Source organism: Glycine soja, chromosome 13, assembly GCF_004193775.1.
Source record: "Glycine soja cultivar W05 chromosome 13, ASM419377v2, whole genome shotgun sequence".
Classification (NCBI taxonomy): domain Eukaryota; kingdom Viridiplantae; phylum Streptophyta; class Magnoliopsida; order Fabales; family Fabaceae; genus Glycine; species Glycine soja.
In genome coordinates, this window is record NC_041014.1 from 4,060,328 (window position 1) to 4,083,969 (window position 23,642).

The window sequence follows — 23,642 nt, forward strand, 5'->3', positions numbered from 1 at the left end:
CATTTATTGAGAAGATATGGGTGACGACAGAGTTGATACTGCAATTACTTCAAGCACGGGAACGTGTAAATACTTTAATGATTAGGTGAATTTTAAATTATTAATCTATTAATTAATCTATCAAGCCGGAAACCTCATGGAAAAAATTAAGGAATTTAAGGCCCAACTATTATATGCCACACCACAAACAACACTAAAGTCCAATCACTTCTAAAACCATTCAGAAAAAAACCCTTCGGTTACTTCCACAACTATTCACGTTGAGGCTCTTCATATCATCACTTCCTTTCACATCAAGAAGCACCATTCACTTACACCGTTTCCAACATAAACCTACCGCCACTTATGCCATCGAAAAGATAAATCAATTAACCAAGTGCACTCAACTATTAACCCATATTACCCGTTCCTCTGCAAACATCATCTTAACATCAAATCACATACTTTTACTTCAGAAAACCCAACATGAGTACCTCATCCTCCACCGCTTCAACCAGAGTAAGAGCCACTCTTACAAAGTTTATATCTTGCAATGCATTATTTTTTCGTTTAAACTTTTGACATTAGCAAATCTTTTGTTCATGCAGATCAGATATCCAATTGTGAGACCACCTGCAATCATGCAATCAGAGTAGCTTTCCACAATGACCAGGTTATAGTTTAAAATACAAAAAACTTTTTTCCTTACCTTGCATCTATTGGTTATTGCTTACATTCCATTGCATGGTTTTTGATTGATCATGTCATTTCTCTTCGTTTTGTTTTTTCCCTGTTTCCTGCTTTGCGTGTTCTATTTTTCCTATTTGTACTGACTTCCATGCTTCCATTGCATTTGCATGCTTTTCAATTCACCACATTTTAAATATATAGCATTTTGCTTTGACTGTGGATTTCGCGTGGAAGTTTATATCATTTTCATTTAGTTCCTTTAACTTTTTTCATTTTCTCTTTGACATATTATTTCTTTTCATACATTTTCTTGCTTTTTATATTCAGACATTCATAGAGATACCTCCATTTTACCATGAACAATGGGCACCCAATTACCCATACGAAGTTCGGTTCAAATACAATGGAGCAACCTACCCAATACGGGTCCAACAACCCGATGAAGATATTTTTTTGCAGATGGACTCTTAGAGTCAGGGCAGATTTTAAAAATTTACGAGTCTATTATCATCAACTTCTTTGCCTGCGATGATAATACCATCTTTGATCTACATTTTACACCTCCCCTGAATCAACAAACATGTGGTAGACCAATACTTCATTCCCGTGTACATGCCTGGAGGAACTGAAATTACCCAATGTATACTGGGTGCTCCCCAACCACTGTAATATACAATCACATTAACTTGCATTATTATGAGAATTTCAATAACATTATTAATCTCTATAAATGTCCGCAGAAATCCCATCACATGCAAGGAAATATCTGAAACAATGTGAGAATCACTTGACAATTTTAAGGAAGAATGCACCTCCTCTTAGAATTTGAGCATAACAAATTAAACAAATTGTGTTAGTGAATGGAAAATTCATCAACATATATTACAATGTCTTCCATTGCAAGCTTAGTAACAGTTACATAAGTAATATTTTCCGCCAATAACTATGATCATTTTACCTTACCTATTTTTCCATCATGGCCTTGGTTTGTGTGTTTAGATTGCCACCAGAGTCCTAAATAGACAATATCTTTCATTGCAAGTTTGCAACAGTCCAAAACCCAATTTTTGCCGAAACCAAGTGTCATGATTATAGTACCAATTTGCTAGCTGTTGATGTTGCATTATAGGTTTGCTTGTCATCTACCTTTGTCTCATCTGTTTACCTTACAATTTAGGCAATTTATCATTAGCCTTTTTCAATATATAGAATTGGCAACATGACAACATATCTAATCTAGGAAATTCCACCACTAATAGCCAGCCTATAATGCATAACCAATGAAGTCCCCCCCATCTCCAATTTATTCCACTTCTATTTTTATTGTAGTTTCTGCAGATTAAAATAAGCGTTTTGGTTCTTCGTTGCAACATAAATCTATTGTTTAGTTTATAATTCACCCAATCTTCCTTTAGCATTTTCAACATGCAGAAACTATCAACATGCAAAGAGATCTTGATTCTGCAAAAGCCAGGATCAACAGAAAAACGTATTATGCAACAGAAGCGACATGGTCATGCTCAGTCATCTTCACAACCAACACTTAACTGCATTTTAGAAATAATAGTGAACATCTCATATAGCATTTCTGCAAGAAATTAATTTACTTAGCTGCCTTAATCACATTTCTTTTGTTTTCCTCTATTTTTTAGTGATTGCGTCTGATTCATTCAAAAAGTGAAGATCTGAATCCACACAAGGTACTGAAAAAAAAAATGTTTCATCCTCTTTTTGCTATTGGTTTACACATATGCTATTATATGTATTTATAATTTATGTCATCACTAATAGTTCAGCCTATAATCAAGAAACAATGAAATGCTTCATCCTCGATTTTTTCAGTCTTCTAATTTTATTTGTAGTGTTCTGTAACTCTAAACAAGTATTTGGATCTTCGTTTGAATGTGAATCTATTGTTTAGATTCACAATTAACTCAATTCTGCCTTTTAGTCATTTTCAACAATGCAGAAACTATCAACATGCAAAGAGATGTGATTCTGCAAAAGCGAGGACCATACAGAAACGTGTTAATGCGCAGAACGACATGATCATGCTCAGTCACTTCACAACCAACAGTTAATTGCACTTCAGAATATAATAGTGAGACAATTCTTATATATCATGTTTTGGAAGAAATGAATTTACTTAGCTGCCTTAATCACATTTTCTTTGTTTCCTCTCTATTTTGTAGTAATGTTTCTAATTCATCAGAAAGTGAAAATTCTGAATCCACACATGGTACTGGAAAAAAAATGTTTCCTGCCTTTTCTGCTATGTTTCAAATATTGCTATTATATATATTTATAATTTATGCAGGTTCAGTCTCTAATTTTATGACTCCCTTCGAGATTGTCAATCTCCAACTAATCACCTGACATCAACACTAAGTAATGACTATAATTCTGATTTCCAGTTTCAGATGCTACTCTACATGTTCTTAAGTTAATATTCAAAATTCTGATCATGATATTGCTACTATGATATTGAACAATTTCAAGATATTTATGATCTTGGTGATTAACTCATCCCAATGTAGATATTGTAATGCACACAAATGTGGTATTGATGAAAGAATATCAAAAAATAAGAATTATCAGAATCCAAGTTCAGTTTATGTTGTGGAGATGGCAGGGTTGAATTGCATTATTACAAAATCCACCGCACCATATCTGCAACAACTTCATATTTCATGATGATACAATTGATAGTAAAAATTATCAACATAACTTGCAAGCATACAACATGATGTTTGCCTTACTTCTGCTGGAATTAAGCTAGATTAAAACAATTAATAATTCAAGAAGACCTCCTACGATCAGAATACAGGGGCAACCATGCCATAGATAGGCAGTCTATTACCAATGCTTGGCAAAAAACCCAAATTTGCACAACTTTATATCTTTGACACAGAAAGAATAAGTGCAAAATAGAATTAATGTCATGAGGTAGAAGTTCTTTTATTCTTGTCAGTGAGAAAATTATTCATTCACTTTCAATACTTTGTGCAATTATCAATATTTTTTAAATATTGTTTTTTCAGTCAATATTCCGGAATTCAGAATCATATTGTTTCAGCTTTAGTCACATGCTAGATCAACACAATTCTCATGCTAAAAGTTTTAGAATGGCCAGAGATAGATTGCAGCTGATCAAGCCAATAATATCAAATTGCAACTCATAGCTGCTCGGGGAAAAGATGGTCGTGTATATAATATGCTAATGTTCTGGAAATTGCTGCACTTATTGTTGGCGATTTTCATCCAGGCTCAAAAAGAGACATTATTGTTGAAACTCAAAATGGAGAATTACAAAGAATCCATGAACTTCATCCTAGCTATCTACCACTGCAGCATCCTCTACTCTTTCCTTATGGAGAAGACGAATATAAGCTACATACTTCATCGTTGTACTTCATCCAGCAAAAAAAGAAAATGAAAACCTTCTGACAATGAGAGGTGTTTGCTTATAGACTCAGTCCAGGTCAAATGAAGCACAGACTTTATTGCATTCTTGAAAATTATTTCAACAATTCATTGTTGAAGGTTATTACCATGGTGGAATCTGAAAGACTTAAGCTATATCAGAAACAACCAAAAGAAGCTTAGAGTTGATAAGTATTCTAGCTTACAAACTTCATTGGATACTGGAACAGCTAAAGGCTTAACCAAGGAAAAAGGGTCATCTTACCCTCAACGTTTGTTGGGAGCCCACGTTATATGGATCACACTTTACTTTGACGGTATGGCAATATGCATCATGTTGGTTTCCAAATCTTTTTATTACTCTAACCTGTAATCCAAATTGGCCTGAAATTCGTAGATTACTTTCACCTTTGAATCTCAAACCGACAGACAGGCTAGATATTGTATCACGAATTTCAGATTAAAATATGAACACATGCTTGTCGACTTAACAAAGGGTCAATTACTTGGAAAAGTGGTTGCATGTAAGTTGACATCATTTTTATGCTTAAATACAAATATAACTTGGTCATTTGGCCATTTTTGTTTGTTGTATAACGCAGATATTCATGGCTAAAATATTACAATTTAACCAACACTTTTACAGATATGAAATACAGAATTATATACTTCCATCATAAGATTATCTTTTTGTGAATCACAGATATGCATTTTATAGAGTTTAGTTGATCATCAATTTTTTATACTAAATAATACAAATATTAGTTGGTCATTTGGAGATTTTTCTTTGTTCTATAACGTAGATATTAATAGCTAAAATATTACAATTTAACCAACACTTTACAGATATGAAATACAGATATTACTTACCATCGTAACTTTATCTTTTGTGGATCACAGATATGCATAACTATAGAGTTTCAAAGCGAGGACTCCCTCACGTGCATTTACTACTATTTCTACATCCAGACAATAAATATCCTCTTCAACTGACATTGATAAGATAATATCAACTGAAAACCTTTTCTCTCCACATTGAAGATGATCCCATAACTCTCAGATTGGTGGAGAACCATATGATACATGGCCCCATGCAGGAATTTTACAACCCAACTCTCCATGTATGAAAGAAGGCAATGCAGTCGTTTTTATCCTAAACAATTTCAGCCTCAGACTCTTTTGGATTCAACGGTTATCCAATCTATCGTAGAAGAAACAATGTCATTCAACTTTCAAAGAAGGTGTTATAATTGATAACAGATATGTAGTACCTTACAATCCAAAATTACTGAAAAAAATATCGGGCTCATATAAAATATGAATGGTGTAATCAAATGTACTTCAATCAAATATTTATTTAAATACATAAACAAAGGCTATGACAGGGTGACTGCTGTTATGCTTTCTGATAGCGATTAATGCAGCTCAAAATGTAAATATTCATAATGATGAACTTTATAAAGAATATCTAGATTGCAAGGTAATTTCATCTTAACCTGCATAATTTATTATCTCACTATTATTTTTACTAACCAAGCTATATCACAGATACATTTCTCCCTGTGAAGCTCTTGGAGATATTTGCTTTTCCAATCCATGGCAGAAAGCCTGGCTGTTGAGAGATTGATTATTTCATCTTCCAGATCAAACACAACATTATTTATGAAGATCATGATTTGATTAGATGATGTACTATCGAAAACCAACTATTTTAGATTCAAAATTCCTAGCTTGGTATGAACACTAATAAAGATTTGATGAGGCCAGAAATCTAACTTATTCCCAATTTGTGTCAAAGTTTGATATAATAAAAGGAAACAGATCATGGCAACCCAGAAAAAAGGATATACCATTGGAAGACTCATATGGGTACCACCAACCACAGGAGAATTGTTTTATTTAAGAATGATGCTTGGCAACTGCAAGGACCTACTTCATTTGAGGATATCAGGACTGTTGCAAATATCCAATATCCAACATTATAGAGAGCATGTTTGCAATGGGCTTTCTACAAGATGACACGGAATATGTTGAGGCAATCAAGAGGCCAAGGATTGGGGCACAACTATTATCTAAGAAATTGTTTGTATTAATTTTTGTTAACAGGTGCCATGAGCAAACCTGAAGAAGTTTGGAATCAATGTTGGCATTGGCTAGCTGATGACATTGCATATCATATACTAAATCAACAACCAACTTAGGTAGGTTGTAACAGTTTTTATGTTCCACAGCAATGGTCACAATCATTCACTACAAACTTCATTTTTCTTTTTTATTGACTAACAACTTTCTTTTTTTTTCTTAGAAATTAAGATCAATGACTGATACTCTTAGAAATTTGACAATTGATTTGAAATTGAACAACTAATTGCACATAAACCAAAGATCACTAAAAGACTATCCTACAATGCATATCCTCAGGATATCAATCTCACATCCTACCTACAAAACAACTTGGTATTATCAAAACTCGACTACAACCATGATGAAACGAGATCAGAATTTGAACATCTTTTGGCACCATGACAGGCAATATACCTATTCATACATTATAAAATTCATTAATGAACAGTTAAACATCTTATAAAAAATGGTCATTGCGAATTATTAAAATTATTATTAATGCTTTTAAATTCTTATTAATAACAGACAATCTACCCTCACTTAATTGTTTCCACAATGACTAAATTAATCTTCATTTCAATATAATACATCAGCTTACCTATACATGCAAGATGAACAAAAAAACAATTTATCACAGAATTATCCAAATGTCAACAACAATGAAGGTGGAATGTTTTTTTCTATACGGATTTGGAGGCACAGGAAAACATTCATATGGGAGCATTAGCAAAGTTCATTGAGAGCAGAAAATCAAATTGGTAATTATTGTTGCTTCTAGCGGAATAGCCTCTCTATTATTACTAGGAGGCAGAACTGCACATTCTAGATTTAAAATTCCTGTACCAATTTTTGAAGACTCAACATGTAATATCCATTCAAGGATCGAATTAGCAGAATTATTGAACCAGACAAGCCTAATAATTTGGGATTAAGCACAATGGCCCACAAATTCTGTTTTGAAGCACTTGATCAAAGTTTAAGAGATATTATCACAGATAAAATCAAAGTCAAATCAAATATTTGGAGGCAAAGTTATAGTATTGGTGGAGATTTTCGCCAAATACTACCAGTCACCCAAGAGGAGACGCGCTCAGACATTGAAAATGTTAGCAATCAATTCATCTATCTATGGGATTCATGTGAAATATTGAACCTTGACAAAAAAAACATGCGCTTACACATCAATCTAGAATCAGTTGATGAACAGAAACTGTCACATTTGCTAAATGGATTCTAGACATTGGAGATGGAATTATAGATTGATGAAAATGATGGTTAATGCTACAATTCAAATTCCTGCTCATCTACTCATTACTCTATGATGATCCACATGAGTGCTATAGTCAAATCAACATTCCCAGGACTTATTATCAGCACCATTAAAATCCTAAATTCTTTAAATCGAAGGCAATACTGGCTTCAACAAATGAAATGTGTTAGAACAAATCAATGATTACGTGCTATCCTTCATTCCAGGTATAAATCATTACTTATTAATTGTATCACTTGCTTAGACAAAAATGTAACCACTGAAAATTGAAATTTTGCAAATCATAGCTGACACAATGGAATATCTAAGCTCTGATTCCATTGATAAATCAGAACAGTGAGGAATTCGTATTTCCAATCAATTTACTACTGAATTCCTTAATTCATTGAAAACATCCGGTTTGCAACTCATTCTATCAAACTTAAATTGGAAGTCCTATAATGCTGTTTAAGAAACCTTGACCAAAATCAAGGTCTATGTAACGGTACTAGATTAGTGGTAACAAAGATGGCAAAACATGTAATTGCAGCTGAAATTATTCTCAGGTAAAAACATTTTGATTTGGATACTCAATAACTGAGTTTTGTTGTTGCTGTTGTTGGCATTTACAGGAAGTTATCCAGCTTCAGTGAGCAATTCCTTCAAGGCGTCAAAACTATTGATTAATGATCCTATATTGGAAATTCAAGAATTTAAAGAGAGGTATTTTGCTTATCATCTTTGCTCTGTGGTTGTTAAATTCGTGTGACAATCGTCTTAACTGTTTTCTGTTGTTTTATTCTATTGATTCGATTGGCTAAGGCTTTTAGATTTAGGTGTTGAGGTGAGTCGAGTTTTGCTACCTGGCGATCAAGCAAGCTCACAAGTTTCAGGGGGAAGTCAGCTATCATCAAAGGATTCGTTTCTTTCAAAGGCTGAAGTCAAAACTATTTTAGAAATCAATGCCATTTCTGAGGTGGACCTGTTATCTGTGTTTATTTTATATTCATTGTAGTTGGAAGTCGAATTTGGCTAGATTTGTTCGCATTCATATATTATAGCTAATGTGTCTAACAATGGCATTTTATTGTTGGCAATTTGATTGTTATGGTTTTTTAAAAGGACGTTGTTTGTGTTTACGGTGGGGACTATTAGCAAAATAGTCATGGATAACCATTCATGGTGTTATCCAGCCTGTGCTCAATGTCATAGGAAAACTGACATCCAAACAGGACCATTCACATGTGGATGTGGCAAGGATAATGATCAGCCTGTTCTAAGGTAATTGGAGTTTTGGTCCATCAACATGTTTTATTCAGTATTTTGTTTTTGACTGGCATCTAAATTGGTAGGTATAGAGTTGAAATCATGGTTACCCAAAACAATGAGAGTGGCAAATTTTTGCTCTGGGACTGTGAATATGCTGAATTCATTGGTCAAACAGCTGATGATGTGAATAGGGTCAAGATTGAAGTATGTTTCATGCTTTATGATATGCTGCTTCTCATTTTATGTATTATATTTTGTTCTTGAGTTGTAACTGGCAGCTGGTGAATTTGTGTTGTTTCTGGCAGGATGGTGATCTTGATTTGAATGCTTCCCCTCAAGCACTTGACAAATTGTTGGGTCATGTGCTTGCTTTTAAGGCCAGGATTCAATCAAGATTCAAAAATGCAGTTGTACTTAGATACTCAAAAGACCTGGATTTGATCAATGCAGTTCTGGAGATGCTGCCTGATAGTGAGGTGTTCTTTTCTGATATCTATTTTAGTCGTTATTGTCATGATGATATGATTCATGAGTTTGACTATCATCAACTTATATATGGTGCAAGCATGTTCCAAAATAGATCCTTCCAATGTTGATTGCAATGATGCTACACATGCTGAATGTGTGAGTTAATGTTGTTGTCATGAACATTGATATCTTATATTTTTTTATTTACCAGTTTATGCTTTATGCAGCAATCTCTGTTTGTCACAGCTGACCATGATCCGGTTGCGGGATTGCCTTTAACACCCAAAAAGCGGATGTCATCTGATGAAGCCGATGATGAGTTAAGGAGCTCTCAAATTTCGCCAGCCCAACTATCGTCTAACAAATTAACAAGACATTCTCATAGGAGCTAATTTAGCTTATTCCAAATTCTTATTGTTGTGTTTTCATGCTGCTATTAAAATATTGGCATATTGAACAGATAATTATGTAGTTTTTGTTATCACTGCATTTGCACATTTGAAAATCGGTTTTTTTGGATTCATGCTTTTAGACGTTCTAAATTAAGATCTGTCCATATTTTGTTCCTACTGTAGTATTGCAAGTTTTCTTATATTAAATATGGCATTGAAAACAATTGATTTTCCCAGTATTCTTTGTTTGGTTGTCCTCGATACAATTGAATTGTTGTTTACCATACCTTTGATGGTCTATATGGTTCTAACAAATTAATGGCAGAGTTAGCCTAAATAAAAAAAAACAGTGAAGGAGATAAATTGGTGTTCAAATAACATCAAAATATTGAAAAACAACCAAGGAGGAAAATTAATAGCTACGTTGGCGATCATGTTGCTACTCGATATTCTCACGTTTTTAATCTGTTTGTTGATTAACTGCTTAATGAATTCCATTCCCATCTGAATTGCCTGGAAATAACAGGAATAAAACCATATTAAGAAAAAAATAACATGCAGAGGATTGTGTTAAATTTTTAGTTTCAGTTTTCCTTCTCAATCAAGGTGTTTCTTTAAATTAATCAAAGTTTCTATCCTGACATCGTATTTCCTTATTTGGAATGTGTTTGCCATGAATGTTATCACTCCATTTTTGTAGCTATCACTGCTTTGCTAAAATCATGTGTTTGATATTTCAGTTGCAATTTTTAACTTCATTGATGGCTTACGCAACTTTAATCTTGATTTTAACTACAACAAAGTAGAACTATATAAAACAGGTCTAATCAATGGCGAAGAGAAATCAAAGAAAAAATTGTGATGTGCTGGACAAGGTTACATAATGCCAAATAAAAGATGTAAAATAGAAATTTCATATTTCAAATTGAACTCATGAGCTAATAGATTTGAGCATACAAATTAAACAAATTTGTGTTAGTGAATGGAAAATTCATCAACATATATACAATGTCTTCCATTGCAAGCTTAGTAACAGTTACAGAAGTCAATATTTCCGCCAATAACTATGATCATTTCTACCTTACCTATTTTCCATCATGGCCTTGGTTTGTGTGTTTAGATTGCCACCAGAGTCCTAAATAGACAATATCTTTCATTGCAAGTTTGCAACAGTCCCAAAACCCAATTTTTGCCGAAACCAAGTGTCATGATTTCTATATTACCAATTTTGCTAGCTGTTGATGTTGCATCATAGTTTTGCTATGTCATCTACCTTTGGTCTCATCTGTTTACCTTACAATTTAGGCAATTCTATCATTAGCCTTTTCAATATATAGAATTGGCAACATGCAAACATATCTAATCTAGGAAATTCCACCACTAATAGCCAGCCTATAATGCATAACCAATGAAGTCCCCCATCTCCAATTTATTCCATCTTCTATTTTTATTGTAGTTTCTGCAGATTTAAAATAAGCGTTTGGTTCTTCGTTGCAACATAAATCTATTGTTTAGTTTATAATTCACCCAATTCTTCCTTTAGTCATTTTCAACATGCAGAACTATCAACATGCAAAGAGATCTGATTCTGCAAAAGCCAGGATCAACAGAAAACGTATTATGCAACAGAAGCGACATGGTCATGCTCAGTCATCTTCACAACCAACACTTAACTGCATTTTAGAATATAATAGTGAGACATCTCATATAGCATGTTCTGCAAGAAATTAATTTACTTAGCTGCCTTAATCACATTTTCTTTTGTTTTTCCTCTATTTTTTAGTGATTGCGTCTGATTCATCAAAAAGTGAAGATTCTGAATCCACACAAGGTACTGAAAAAAAAAATGTTTCATCCTCTTTTTTGCTATGGTTTACACATTGCTATTATATGTATTTATAATTTATGTCATCACTAATAGTCAGCCTATAATCAAGAAACAATGAAATGCTTCATCCTCGATTTTTTTCATCTTCTAATTTTATTGTAGTTTCTGTACATCTAAAACAAGTATTTGGATCTTCGTTTGAATGTGAATCTATTGTTTAGTTCACAATTAACTCAATTCTGCCTTTAGTCATTTTCAACATGCAGAACTATCAACATGCAAAGAGATGTGATTCTGCAAAAGCGAGGACCAACAGAAAACGTGTTATGCAGCAGAAGCGACATGATCATGCTCAGTCATCTTCACAACCAACAGTTAATTGCACTTCAGAATATAATAGTGAGACATCTTATATATCATGTTTTGGAAGAAATGAATTTACTTAGCTGCCTTAATCACATTTTCTTTTGTTTCCTCTCTATTTTGTAGTAATTGTTTCTAATTCATCAGAAAGTGAAAATTCTGAATCCACACATGGTACTGGAAAAAAAATGTTTCCTGCTCTTTTCTGCTATGTTTCAAATATTGCTATTATATATATTTATAATTTATGCAGGTTCAGTCTCTAATTTTATGACTCCCTTCGAGGATTGTCAATCTCCAACTAATCAGCCTGTAATCAACACTGAAGGTAATGACTATAATTCTGATTTCCAGTTTCAGATGCTACTCTACATGTTCTTAAGTTAATATTCAAAATTCTGATCATGATATTGTACTATGATATTGAACAATTTCAAGATATTTTGATCTTGGTGATTAACTCATCCAATGTAGATATTGTAATGCACAAATGTGGTATGATGAAAGAATATCAAAAAATAAGAATTATCAGAATCCAAGGTTCAGTTTATGTTGTGGAGATGGCAGAGTTGAATTGCCATTATTACAAAATCCACCCACATATCTGCAACAACTTCTATTTCATGATGATACAATTGATAGTAAAAATTATCAACATAACTTGCAAGCATACAACATGATGTTTGCCTTTACTTCTGCTGGAATTAAGCTAGATAAAACAATTAATAATTCAAGAGGACCTCCTACGATCAGAATACAGGGGCAACCATGCCATAGAATAGGCAGTCTATTACCAATGCTTGGCAAAAAACCCAAATTTGCACAACTATATATCTTTGACACAGAAAATGAAGTGCAAAATAGAATTAATGTCATGAGGTAGAAGTTCTTTTATTTCTGTCAGTGAGAAAATTATTCATTCACTTTCAATACTTTGTGCAATTATCAATATTTTTAAATATTGTTTTTTCAGTCAATATTCCGGAATTCAGAATCATATTGTTTCAGCTTTAAGTCACATGCTAGATCAACACAATTCTCATGCTAAAAGTTTTAGAATGGCCAGAGATAGATTGGCAGCTGATCAAGCCAATAATATCAAATTGCAACTCATAGCTGCTCGGGGAAAAGATGGTCGTGTATATAATATGCCTAATGTTCTGGAAATTGCTGCACTTATTGTTGGCGATTTTCATCCAGGCTCAAAAAGAGACATTATTGTTGAAACTCAAAATGGAGAATTACAAAGAATCCATGAACTTCATCCTAGCTATCTACCACTGCAGCATCCTCTACTCTTTCCTTATGGAGAAGACGAATATAGAGCTGACATACTTCATCGTTGTACTTCATCCAGCAAAAAAAGAAAATGAAACCGTCTGACAATGAGAGAGTGGTTTGCTTATAGACTTCAGTCCAGGTCAAATGAAGCACAGACTTTATTGCATTCTTGAAAATTATTTCAACAATTCATTGTTGAAGGTTATACCATGGTGGAATCTGAAAGACTTAGCTATATCAGAAACAACCAAAAGAAGCTTAGAGTTGATAAGTATTCTAGCTTACAAACTTCATTGGATACTGGAACAGCTAAAGGCTTAACCAAGGGAAAAAGGGTCATCTTACCCTCAACGTTTGTTGGGAGCCCACGTTATATGGATCAACTTTACTTTGACGGTATGGCAATATGCAATCATGTTGGTTTTCCAAATCTTTTTATTACTCTAACCTGTAATCCAAATTGGCCTGAAATTCGTAGATTACTTTCACCTTTGAATCTCAAACCGACAGACAGGCTAGATATTGTATCACGAATTTTCAGATTAAAATATGAACACATGCTGTCAGACTTAACAAAGGGTCAATTACTTGGAAAAGTGGTTGCATGTAAGTTGACCATCATTTTTATGCTTAAATACAAATATAACTTGGTCATTTGGCCATTTTTGTTTGTTGTATAACGCAGATATTCATGGCTAAAATATTACAATTTAACCAACACTTTTACAGATATGAAATACAGAATTATACTTACCATCATAAGATTATCTTTTGTGAATCACAGATATGCATTTTATAGAGTTTAGTTGATCATCAATTTTTATACTTAAATTAAATACAAATATTAGTTGGTCATTTGGAGATTTTTCTTTGTTCTATAACGTAGATATTAATAGCTAAAATATTACAATTTAACCAACACTTTTACAGATATGAAATACAGAATTATACTTACCATCGTAACTTTATCTTTTGTGGATCACAGATATGCATACTATAGAGTTTCAAAAGCGAGGACTCCCTCACGTGCATTTACTACTATTTCTACATCCAGACAATAAATATCCATCTTCAACTGACATTGATAAGATAATATCAACTGAAATACCTTCCCATGAAGATGACCCATAACTCTACAGATTGGTGGAGAACCATATGATACATGGCCCATGCAGAATTTTACAACCCAACTCTCCATGTATGAAAGAAGGCAAATGCAGTCGTTTTTATCCTAAACAATTTCAGCCTCAGACTCTTTTGGATTCAAACGGTTATCCAATCTATCGTAGAAGAAACAATGGTCATTCAATTTCAAAGAATGGTGTTATAATTGATAACAGATATGTAGTACCTTACAATCCAAAATTACTGAAAAAATATCGGGCTCATATAAATATTGAATGGTGTAATCAAAGTACTTCAATCAAATATTTATTTAAATACATAAACAAAGGCTATGACAGGGTGACTGCTGTTATGCTTTCTGATAGCGATAATGCAGCTCAAAATGTAAATATTCATAATGATGAACTTAAAGAATATCTAGATTGCAGGTAATTTCATCTTAACCTGCATAATTTATTATCTCACTATTATTTTTACTAACCAAGCTATATCACAGATACATTTCTCCCTGTGAAGCTGCTTGGAGAATATTTGCTTTTCCAATCCATGGCAGAAAGCCTGCTGTTGAGAGATTGTATTTTCATCTTCCAGATCAACACAACATTATTTATGAAGATCATGATGATATAGATGATGTACTATCGAAACCAACTATTTTAGATTCAAAATTCCTAGCTTGGATGAACACTAATAAAGATTTTGATGAGGCCAGAAATCTAACTTATTCCCAATTTGTGTCAAAGTTTGTATATAATAAAAGAAACAGATCATGGCAACCCAGAAAAAAAGGATATACCATTGGAAGACTCATATGGGTACCACCAACCACAGGAGAATTGTTTTATTTAAGAATGATGCTTGGCAACTGCAAAGGACCTACTTCATTTGAGGATATCAGGACTGTTGCAAATATCCAATATCCAACATATAGAGAAGCATGTTTTGCAATGGGCTTTCTACAAGATGACACGGAATATGTTGAGGCAATCAAAGAGGCCAAGGATTGGGGCACAACTAATTATCTAAGGAAATTGTTTGTATTAATTTTGTTAACAGGTGCCATGAGCAAACCTGAAGAAGTTTGGAATCAATGTTGGCATTGGCTAGCTGATGACATTGCATATCAATATACTAAATCAACAACCAACTTAGGTAGGTTGTAACAGTTTTTATGTTCCACAGCAATGGTCACAATCATTCACTACAAACTTCATTTTTCTTTTTTATTGACTAACAACTTTCTTTTTTTTTCTTAGAAATTAAGATCAATGATGATACTCTTAGAAATTTGACAATGATTGAAATTGAACAACTATTGCACATAAACCAAAGATCACTAAAAGACTATCCTACAATGCCATATCCTCAGGATATCAATCTCACATCCTACCTACAAAACAACTTGGTATTATCAAAACTCGACTACAACCATGATGAAACGAGATCAGAATTTGAACATCTTTTTGGCATCCATGACAGGCAATATACCTATTCATACATTATAAATTCTATTAATGACAGTTAACATCTTATAAAAAATGGTCATTGCGAATTATAAATTATATTAATGCTTTTAATATTCTATTAATAACAGACAATCTACCCTCACTTAATTGTTTCCATCAATGACTAAATTAATCTTCATTTCAATATAACATCAGCTTACCTATCAATGCAGATGAACAAAAAACAATTTATCACAGAATTATCCAAATTGTCAACAACAATGAAGGTGGAATGTTTTTTCTATACGGATTTGGAGGCACAGGAAAAACATTCATATGGAGCATTAGCAAGTTCATTGAGAGCAGAAAATCAAATTGTAATTATTGTTGCTTCTAGCGGAATAGCCTCTCTATTATTACTAGGAGGCAGAACTGCACATTCTAGATTTAAAATTCCTGTACCAATTTTTGAAGACTCAACATGTAATATCCATCAAGGCATCGAATTAGCAGAATTATTGAACCAGACAAGCCTAATAATTTGGGATGAAGCACCAATGGCCCACAAATTCTGTTTTGAAGCACTTGATCAAAGTTTAAGAGATATTATCACAGATAAATCAAAGTCAAATCAAATATTTGGAGGCAAAGTTATAGTATTTGGTGGAGATTTTCGCCAAATACTACCAGTCATCCCAAGAGGAACGCGCTCAGACATTGTAAATGTAGCAATCAATTCATCCTATCTATGGGATTCATGTGAAATATTGACCTTGACAAAAAACATGCGCTTACACATCAATCTAGAATCAGTTGATGAACAAGAAACTGTCACATTTGCTAAATGGATTCTAGACATTGGAGATGGAATTATAGATGATGAAAATGATGGTTATGCTACAATTCAAATTCCTGCTCATCTACTCATTACTCAATATGATGATCCAATGAGTGCTATAGTCAAATCAACATTCCCAGACTTAGATCAGCACCATAATAATCCTAAATTCTTTAAATCGAAGGCAATACTGGCTTCAACAAATGAAATGGTAGAACAAATCAATGATTACGTGCTATCCTTCATTCCAGGTAATTATATCATTACTTATTTAATTGTCACTTGCTTAGACAAAAATGTAACCACTGAAATTGAAATTTTGCAAATCATAGCTGACCACATGGAATATCTAAGCTCTGATTCCATTGATAAATCAGAAACCAGTGAGAATTCGTATTTCCAATCAATTACTACTGAATTCCTTAATTCATTGAAAACATCCGGTTTGCCAACTCATTCTATCAAACTTAAAATTGGAAGTCCTATAATGCTGTTAAGAAACCTTGACCAAAATCAAGGTCTATGTAACGGTACTAGATTAGTGGTAACAAAGATGGCAAAACATGTAATTGCAGCTGAAATTATCTCAGGTAAAAACATTGGCCTAGCTGTTTATATTCCAAGAATGTCAATGTCTCCTTCACAATCACCCTGGCCGTTTAAACTATTAAGAAGACAATTTCCGATTATGCTATCTTATGCAATGACAATAAACAAGTCACAGGGACAATCACTATCCATGGTTGGACTTTATTTGCCGAAACCGGTATTCACTCATGGCCAATTATATGTTGCAATGTCAAGGGTCAACTCAGCAAAAGGATTAAAAATTCTTATTCATGATGATGAGCAGAAAAGCATGAATTCCACCACCAATGTAGTATACAAAGAAGTGTTCAGAAACATTAAAACTTAAATTTCAGTTGTTTAATATCAGATTCAATTCTGTTGTCATGCTTTTTCAAACAGTTCTATTCTTTAATAATCAATTGTTCAATATTATATTATCACTGCATTATATAATTTAAGTTATTACAACCTTCAATACAATTCAATTGATATTAAATATTGAGAATTCACAATCAATTTCAATTCTTTTCTGATGTGTTCTGAAACAGTGCTCCTCTTTTGTGATCACTTCTTGCAAACAATTCCATTGATTTTAAATACTAAGAATCTAGCAAGAATAACAACAACCAATCTATAATTTTTTAAATAACAATGACAATTCCATTCATATCACCACTTTCACACAGACACACATCGAGAAAAATACACACATATATATATACACGTGGTTTTATTAATAGCAAAATATGCTAGATCAGTTAAACATCTTATCTTTTAAATCACATTATAAATAAAAAAACTAAGGATAAATAAGGCTGACTAAGTAGCGGTAGTAGTAATTAGTGGACTACAATACTTTGGAACTTGATATGTCTGGGAGAATTAAAGTCCTCACAGAAAATCCTTTTCATTTTGTTTTAATTTATTTCAGTTTGAATTTCAGTTTTTTTACTCTATCTTGCCTATTCTTCTCTATTTTCTAACGTCCCTCCATTTTAAGCATTTTTTAGAAACTACACACACAACAGTTTCACAGGGCCATTTATTGAGAAGATATGGGTGACGACAGAGTTGATACTGCAATTACTTCAAGCACGGGAACGTGTAAAATACTTTAATGATTAGGTGAATTTTAAATTATTAATCTATTAATTAATCTATCAAGCCGGAAACCTCATGGAAAAAATTAAGGAATTTAAGGCCCAACTATTATATGCACACCACAAACAACACTAAAGTCCAATCACTTCTAAAACCATTCAGAAAAAAACCCTTCGGTTACTTCCACAACTATTCACGTTGAGGCTCTTCATATCATCACTTCCTTTCACATTCAAGAAGCAACCATTCACTTACACCGTTTCCAACATAAACCTACCGCCACTTATGCCATCGAAAAGATAAATCAATTAACCAAGTGCACTCAACTATTAACCCATATTACCCGTTCCTCTGCAAACATCATCTTAACATCAAATCACCATACTTTTACTTCAGAAAAACCCAACATGAGTACCTCATCCTCCACCGCTTCAACCAGAGTAAGGAGCCACTCTTACAAAGTTTATATCTTGCAATGCATTATTTTTTCGTTTAAACTTTTGACATTAGCAAATCTTTTGTTCATGCAGATCAGATATCCAATTGTGAGACCACCTGCAATCATGCAATTCAGAGTAGCTTTCCACAATGACCAGGTTATAGTTTAAAATACAAAAAACTTTTTTTCCTTACCTTGCATCTATTGGTTATTGCTTACATTCCATTTGCATGGTTTTTGATTGATCATGTCATTTCTCTTCGTTTTGTTTTTTCCCTGTTTCCTGCTTTGCGTGTTCTATTTTTTCCTATTTGTACTGACTTCCATGCTTCCATTGCATTTGCATGCTTTTCAATTCACCACATTTTAAATATATAGCATTTTGCTTTGACTGTGGATTTCGCGTGGAAGTTTATATCATTTTCATTTAGTTCCTTTAACTTTTTTCATTTTCTCTTTTGACATATTATTTCTTTTCATACATTTTCTTGCTTTTTATATTCAGACATTCATAGAGATACCTCCATTTTACCATGAACAATGGGCACCCAATTACCCATACGAAGTTCGGTTCAAATACAATGGAGCAACCTACCCAATACGGGTCCAACAACACCGATGAAGATATTTTTTTGCAGATGGACTCTTAGAGGTCAGGGCAGATTTAAAAATTTACGAGTCTATTATCATCAACTTCTTTGCCTGCGATGATAATACCATCTTTGATCTACATTTTACACCTCCCCTGAATCAACAAACATGTGGTAGACCAATACTTCATTCCCGTGTACATGCCTGGAGAACTGAAATTACCCAATGTATACTGGGTGCTCCCCAACCACTGGTAATATACAATCACATTAACTTGCATTATTATGAGAATTTCAATAACATTATTAATCTCTATAAATGATCCGCAGGAAATCCCATCACATGCAAGGAAATATCTGAAACAATGTGAGAATCACTTGACAATTTTAAGGAAGAATGCACCTCCTCTGCAATGGGACGTCGTTACACTTGACCGCGACATTAAAGATAAAAGTATCGTCCGGCCATGGTACAAGTTTCTCAGGGAAAACGATTTCCATCACGGAGATGAGGTATCATTCTATTACCGGCCACATGAAAGAATTTGGGAAATAGTCATCAGAAGAGAAAGGAAGTGGCTATAATTTTCACTTTATATGTGATTATATTTTGTTTTATATATAATTATGTTTTATTTATTTTCTCTGAACAATCTCTATTTCATCAACATTATAATTATATATCTATTTAATATTCAATTATACTCCTGTGATTGCAATTTTATTAACTAAGTGACCCGTGCGTACGCACGGGTTACAGACTAGTATCATTTATTTTCCTTCATGGTGACGAAAACCAGTCAAAAAATCCACCATTTAATATTATATGATTTGAATGGTTGGGAGTTGAATAAAGAAGTTGCAAGTTTCCCATAGGACACCTCAAATGCAGCGCAACAGGGTTAGGGACAAATAGCAATAAATTAAAGACCATTGTCTTTGAATTTTGTCACTACGCTGCACTAGGAAGCAGAAACGAGAAGAAGAAAAAAAATGATACGTATAAGACAAATTAACGTGCAGTACATACCCGATCCTTGCTATTCTGGGATTTCAAAGGCGAGCCATTATAAAATAAATAAATTCACTAGTATTTCCATCCCCGTTCCATCCTCCTCTTATTCTTCTTCTCTCTTCATTCTTTTTCAAGTCTCCATCCATTTGCATCCAGTGAAGATAAGTTTAAAGGCTTGAATTCAAGCACACAAGATTAGCCTAAGCTAGAAGTTAAATTCCTAAAGGACATTACCCCACAATTGGAAAAAAGAGCTAGAAGTAAATTGTCCAATGATACCAAAATAAATTCAAGAACATGAAATAATCGAACCTACTTTTCCTATATCAACTTAAAGGAGCAAGGAAAGCTTACAAAACCTTTTCCCCTTCTTACTTTCTTGAAAAGTAAGCAGAGGATTGAAGCATTTACCTATCAAGTTCAGTAACTTTCACACTTACACATCACAAGATTCAGTTTTTCAGTAGGAGAAAAATGATGACAATGAAATATGCCTCTATAGCTCAACTCAATTTTCGGATTAACAAGTTGAGCTCGCGAGTAAATGAGTTCAGCATGACCTAGAGTAAAAAACAATGATGTCAAACAAATTAGTTATCTACTCATCCAATGTTTTGGTGAATAGATGCAGATCCAACCCAACTATCATTCAATCATATGCCTCACTCCATATATAAAAATGAAATCATCGAGCTATATAAAAAGGGTTTTGAAATAATAGAAGAAAATAAAAAACCTTTGTTCCCTGGGTACGAGAGACGAGGGTTTTGCCAACAAGAACATGATGTCTCTCGACTCTGCCGCACTTGTAGAAACCAACAAGCCCTTCCAGCGCTGAGGCTCGCACCTGTGAGAAAGGGTCCTTCGTGAACCTTAACAGCACCGCGAGCAATAAACTGTGTCGAACCTCAAACTTTGCACTAGCGACGTGAACCACTCGTCGTCGAGGTGGAGGCACATGAGCGAGGGGGTGAGGCTCATGCAGGTACCAGAAGAGGAGAGGTGAGAGGGCGAGGTTTGGACAGTGAGTGAGTGAGGGTCTGAACGTATCTTTAATTTGTAAATTAAAATAGTTCGCAAATCTCGTTGTTTTTACAAAAAAAAAACCTCGTTAAACACAGAATTCCACAACAGTTTTTGTAACGCCGTTGTCGTTGAACTCTTCCTGTTTACAAAATTATTACCGTCATATATTCTACGATAGTTATTTAGAATCGACGTCTTTTGGTGTCATAGAATGTACTCTTTTTAGTCGTGAAAAAAAATATTATTCCTTAATCCATTACTGATCTTTCTTTTTTTTTACTGCTGGGTGGACAAAATGTTTTAGTGTATCTCAACTTTTGTTATTTTATGAAATTATATTGATCACGCTTTGTCATTTTGAAAACATATTTGGACATCGATACAATATATTTTTATATTCTAAGATGTTTGCCAAGAAGTTTTCTGATTTTTTTTTTAATTTTAAAAGAAAAAGAGAACACAATTTATTAAGTACCAGTTTGGAAATTAATATAAAAAAATATAAAAATGTTTTGATTCCCTCTTTTATCTTATATTTAGTACTTTTTTCATCTCATTCTTTTTTTATTAAATTATTTATCATTTTTATTACTTTTTTTCTTCTTCTTATTTTTACCCGAATTCTCCCAAAATAGGGTACATGTTTGTTTTATCATATAATCCTTATATGAAATTACTAAACATATTTTTACTTTTTTTTTCATCTCATTTTTATCCTATATATTTTGTTATCTTTATATGTCACTTATTTTTGCATCACATATATTTTTTACTTTCTCATAGTATCTTTTTTTTTTATCTCTATTTCTTGATGCCAATCCACCTCATTTCGACGTGTGCATTTATCATTATTCATCCTTATATAAATAGGAATAATTACTGTGTTTGTTTTTTCCATTTTGAACCCATCAAATGAAGTTCAAGCAAGCGTAAGAATTTATTTCTTCTCACACTTAGATAAGTATAACGTGTATATCAACATGCTCATTATTATTTGACGAGATTCTACTCCTTCAATAAATTTTATTAATGTTTTGTCAAAATAAAAAATATTAACATAATATATTTCATTAAAAAATAAAAGTCTTAAATAATTAAAGATGAAATCTTAACACATGAGAATCTCATTTTGTTTTACCACTTGAGAGAATATCTTTCCCCTAACATCTAGATAACACCTAAGGAGAGAAGAAAGAAATAAAAGTACAATAGATGAGAAAATATATTAAAATTGTGAAAAAAAATTATTTTTTATAATATCATCAATCATAAATTATTATTATATATATCTAATAATAAATTTATTAACTTTAAAAATAATTACTTTAAAATCACACTAAAATTATTAGTGTTTTTTTACGGGGTAAAATTGATTAGTTACGTCTCAGTACTAATTCATTTAACTTATAAAATTTAATTCCGATTAATATCATATCATACTCTAAATAAACGACCCCCGACTCTCCAACAAAACTTAAAACCTTTTCATTCATCATTCCTTCCTTCGAATCCCCAAGCACACATCAATGGCAACCAAAACCTCCACTCCAAGTTCTCAATCCCCAAAACTCTCTCGTCTCCGCCCTCAATACATTCCCAACCACATCCCCGACTCCTCCTACGTCTGCATCTTGGACACCACCCTCCGCGACGGCGAACAATCCCCGGGAGCCACCATGACAGCAAAGGAGAAGCTCGACATCGCACGGCAGCTGGTGAAGCTGGGCGTGCACATCCTCCAGCCCGGCTTCCCTTCTGCGTCGAACAGTGACTTCATGGCCGTCAAAATGATAGCACAAGAGGTTGGCAATGCTGTTGGTGATGATGGTTATGTGCCTGTCATTGCTGGCTTCTGTCGGTGCGTTGAGAAGGACATTTCTACTGCATGGGAGGCTGTGAAGTATGCTAAGAGGCCACGGCTTTGTACTTCCATAGCTACGAGCCCTATTCACATGGAGCACAAGCTGAGAAAGAGTAAAGATCAGGTGATTCAGATTGCCAGGGATATGGTCGAGTTTGCACGGAGTTTGGGTTGCAATGATATTCAGTTCGGTGCTGAAGATGCTACTAGGTACGAGTCTTTCATTTGTCTTACTCTTTTTGGATCACGTTTTTAGTCTTTATATTTTAAAATAAACATATTTAGTATTTCATTTTTGTAAATTTTGGTTTTTTCATCAAATTCAAAAGGCATGATTGATAAGAAATTAGCATAATGTGATTAAAGTATGTTTTCACATTGAGAGAGAATGACCAAAACTGCAAATCTTGCAAAAAAAGTAGAGAACTAAATATCTTTATTTTAAAATAAAAAATTAAAATTATATATTTTAAAAAATAAGAAAATTGGATGTATTTATTTTTAAATAGGATCAAAATTAACGATTTTAAAAAATAAAGAGATCAAAATTTCTTTTAAAATGTTTA

The 23,642-nt window shown here is 33.3% G+C and overlaps 2 protein-coding genes and 1 pseudogene across 2 annotated transcripts in view; 2 read left to right on the top strand and 1 right to left on the bottom strand.

Annotated features, from left to right (window-relative positions):
* The first annotated feature begins 1,281 nt into the window (after window positions 1-1,281).
* On the top strand, window positions 1,282-17,390 carry LOC114381529 (annotated as a pseudogene).
* Window positions 17,391-20,444: 3,054 nt separating this feature from the next.
* LOC114381530 lies at window positions 20,445-22,043 on the bottom strand. The gene is made up of 3 exons (XM_028340804.1): window positions 22,039-22,043; window positions 20,926-21,271; window positions 20,445-20,749 (listed from the first exon to the last, which is right to left on the bottom strand). The coding sequence occupies exons 1-3, from the start codon at window positions 22,041-22,043 to the stop codon at window positions 20,693-20,695; spliced, it is 408 nt and encodes a 135-aa protein (XP_028196605.1). The 3' UTR covers window positions 20,445-20,692.
* A 608-nt stretch (window positions 22,044-22,651) lies between these two features.
* Window positions 22,652-23,642, top strand: part of LOC114381531 (probable 2-isopropylmalate synthase) — a 46,166-nt gene continuing 45,175 nt past the window's right edge. Inside the window, exon 1 of the mRNA XM_028340805.1 lies at window positions 22,652-23,286. Coding sequence (XP_028196606.1) covers window positions 22,742-23,286 — 545 coding nt within the window. The 5' untranslated portion in view covers window positions 22,652-22,741. The remainder of the gene's footprint in view (window positions 23,287-23,642) is intronic.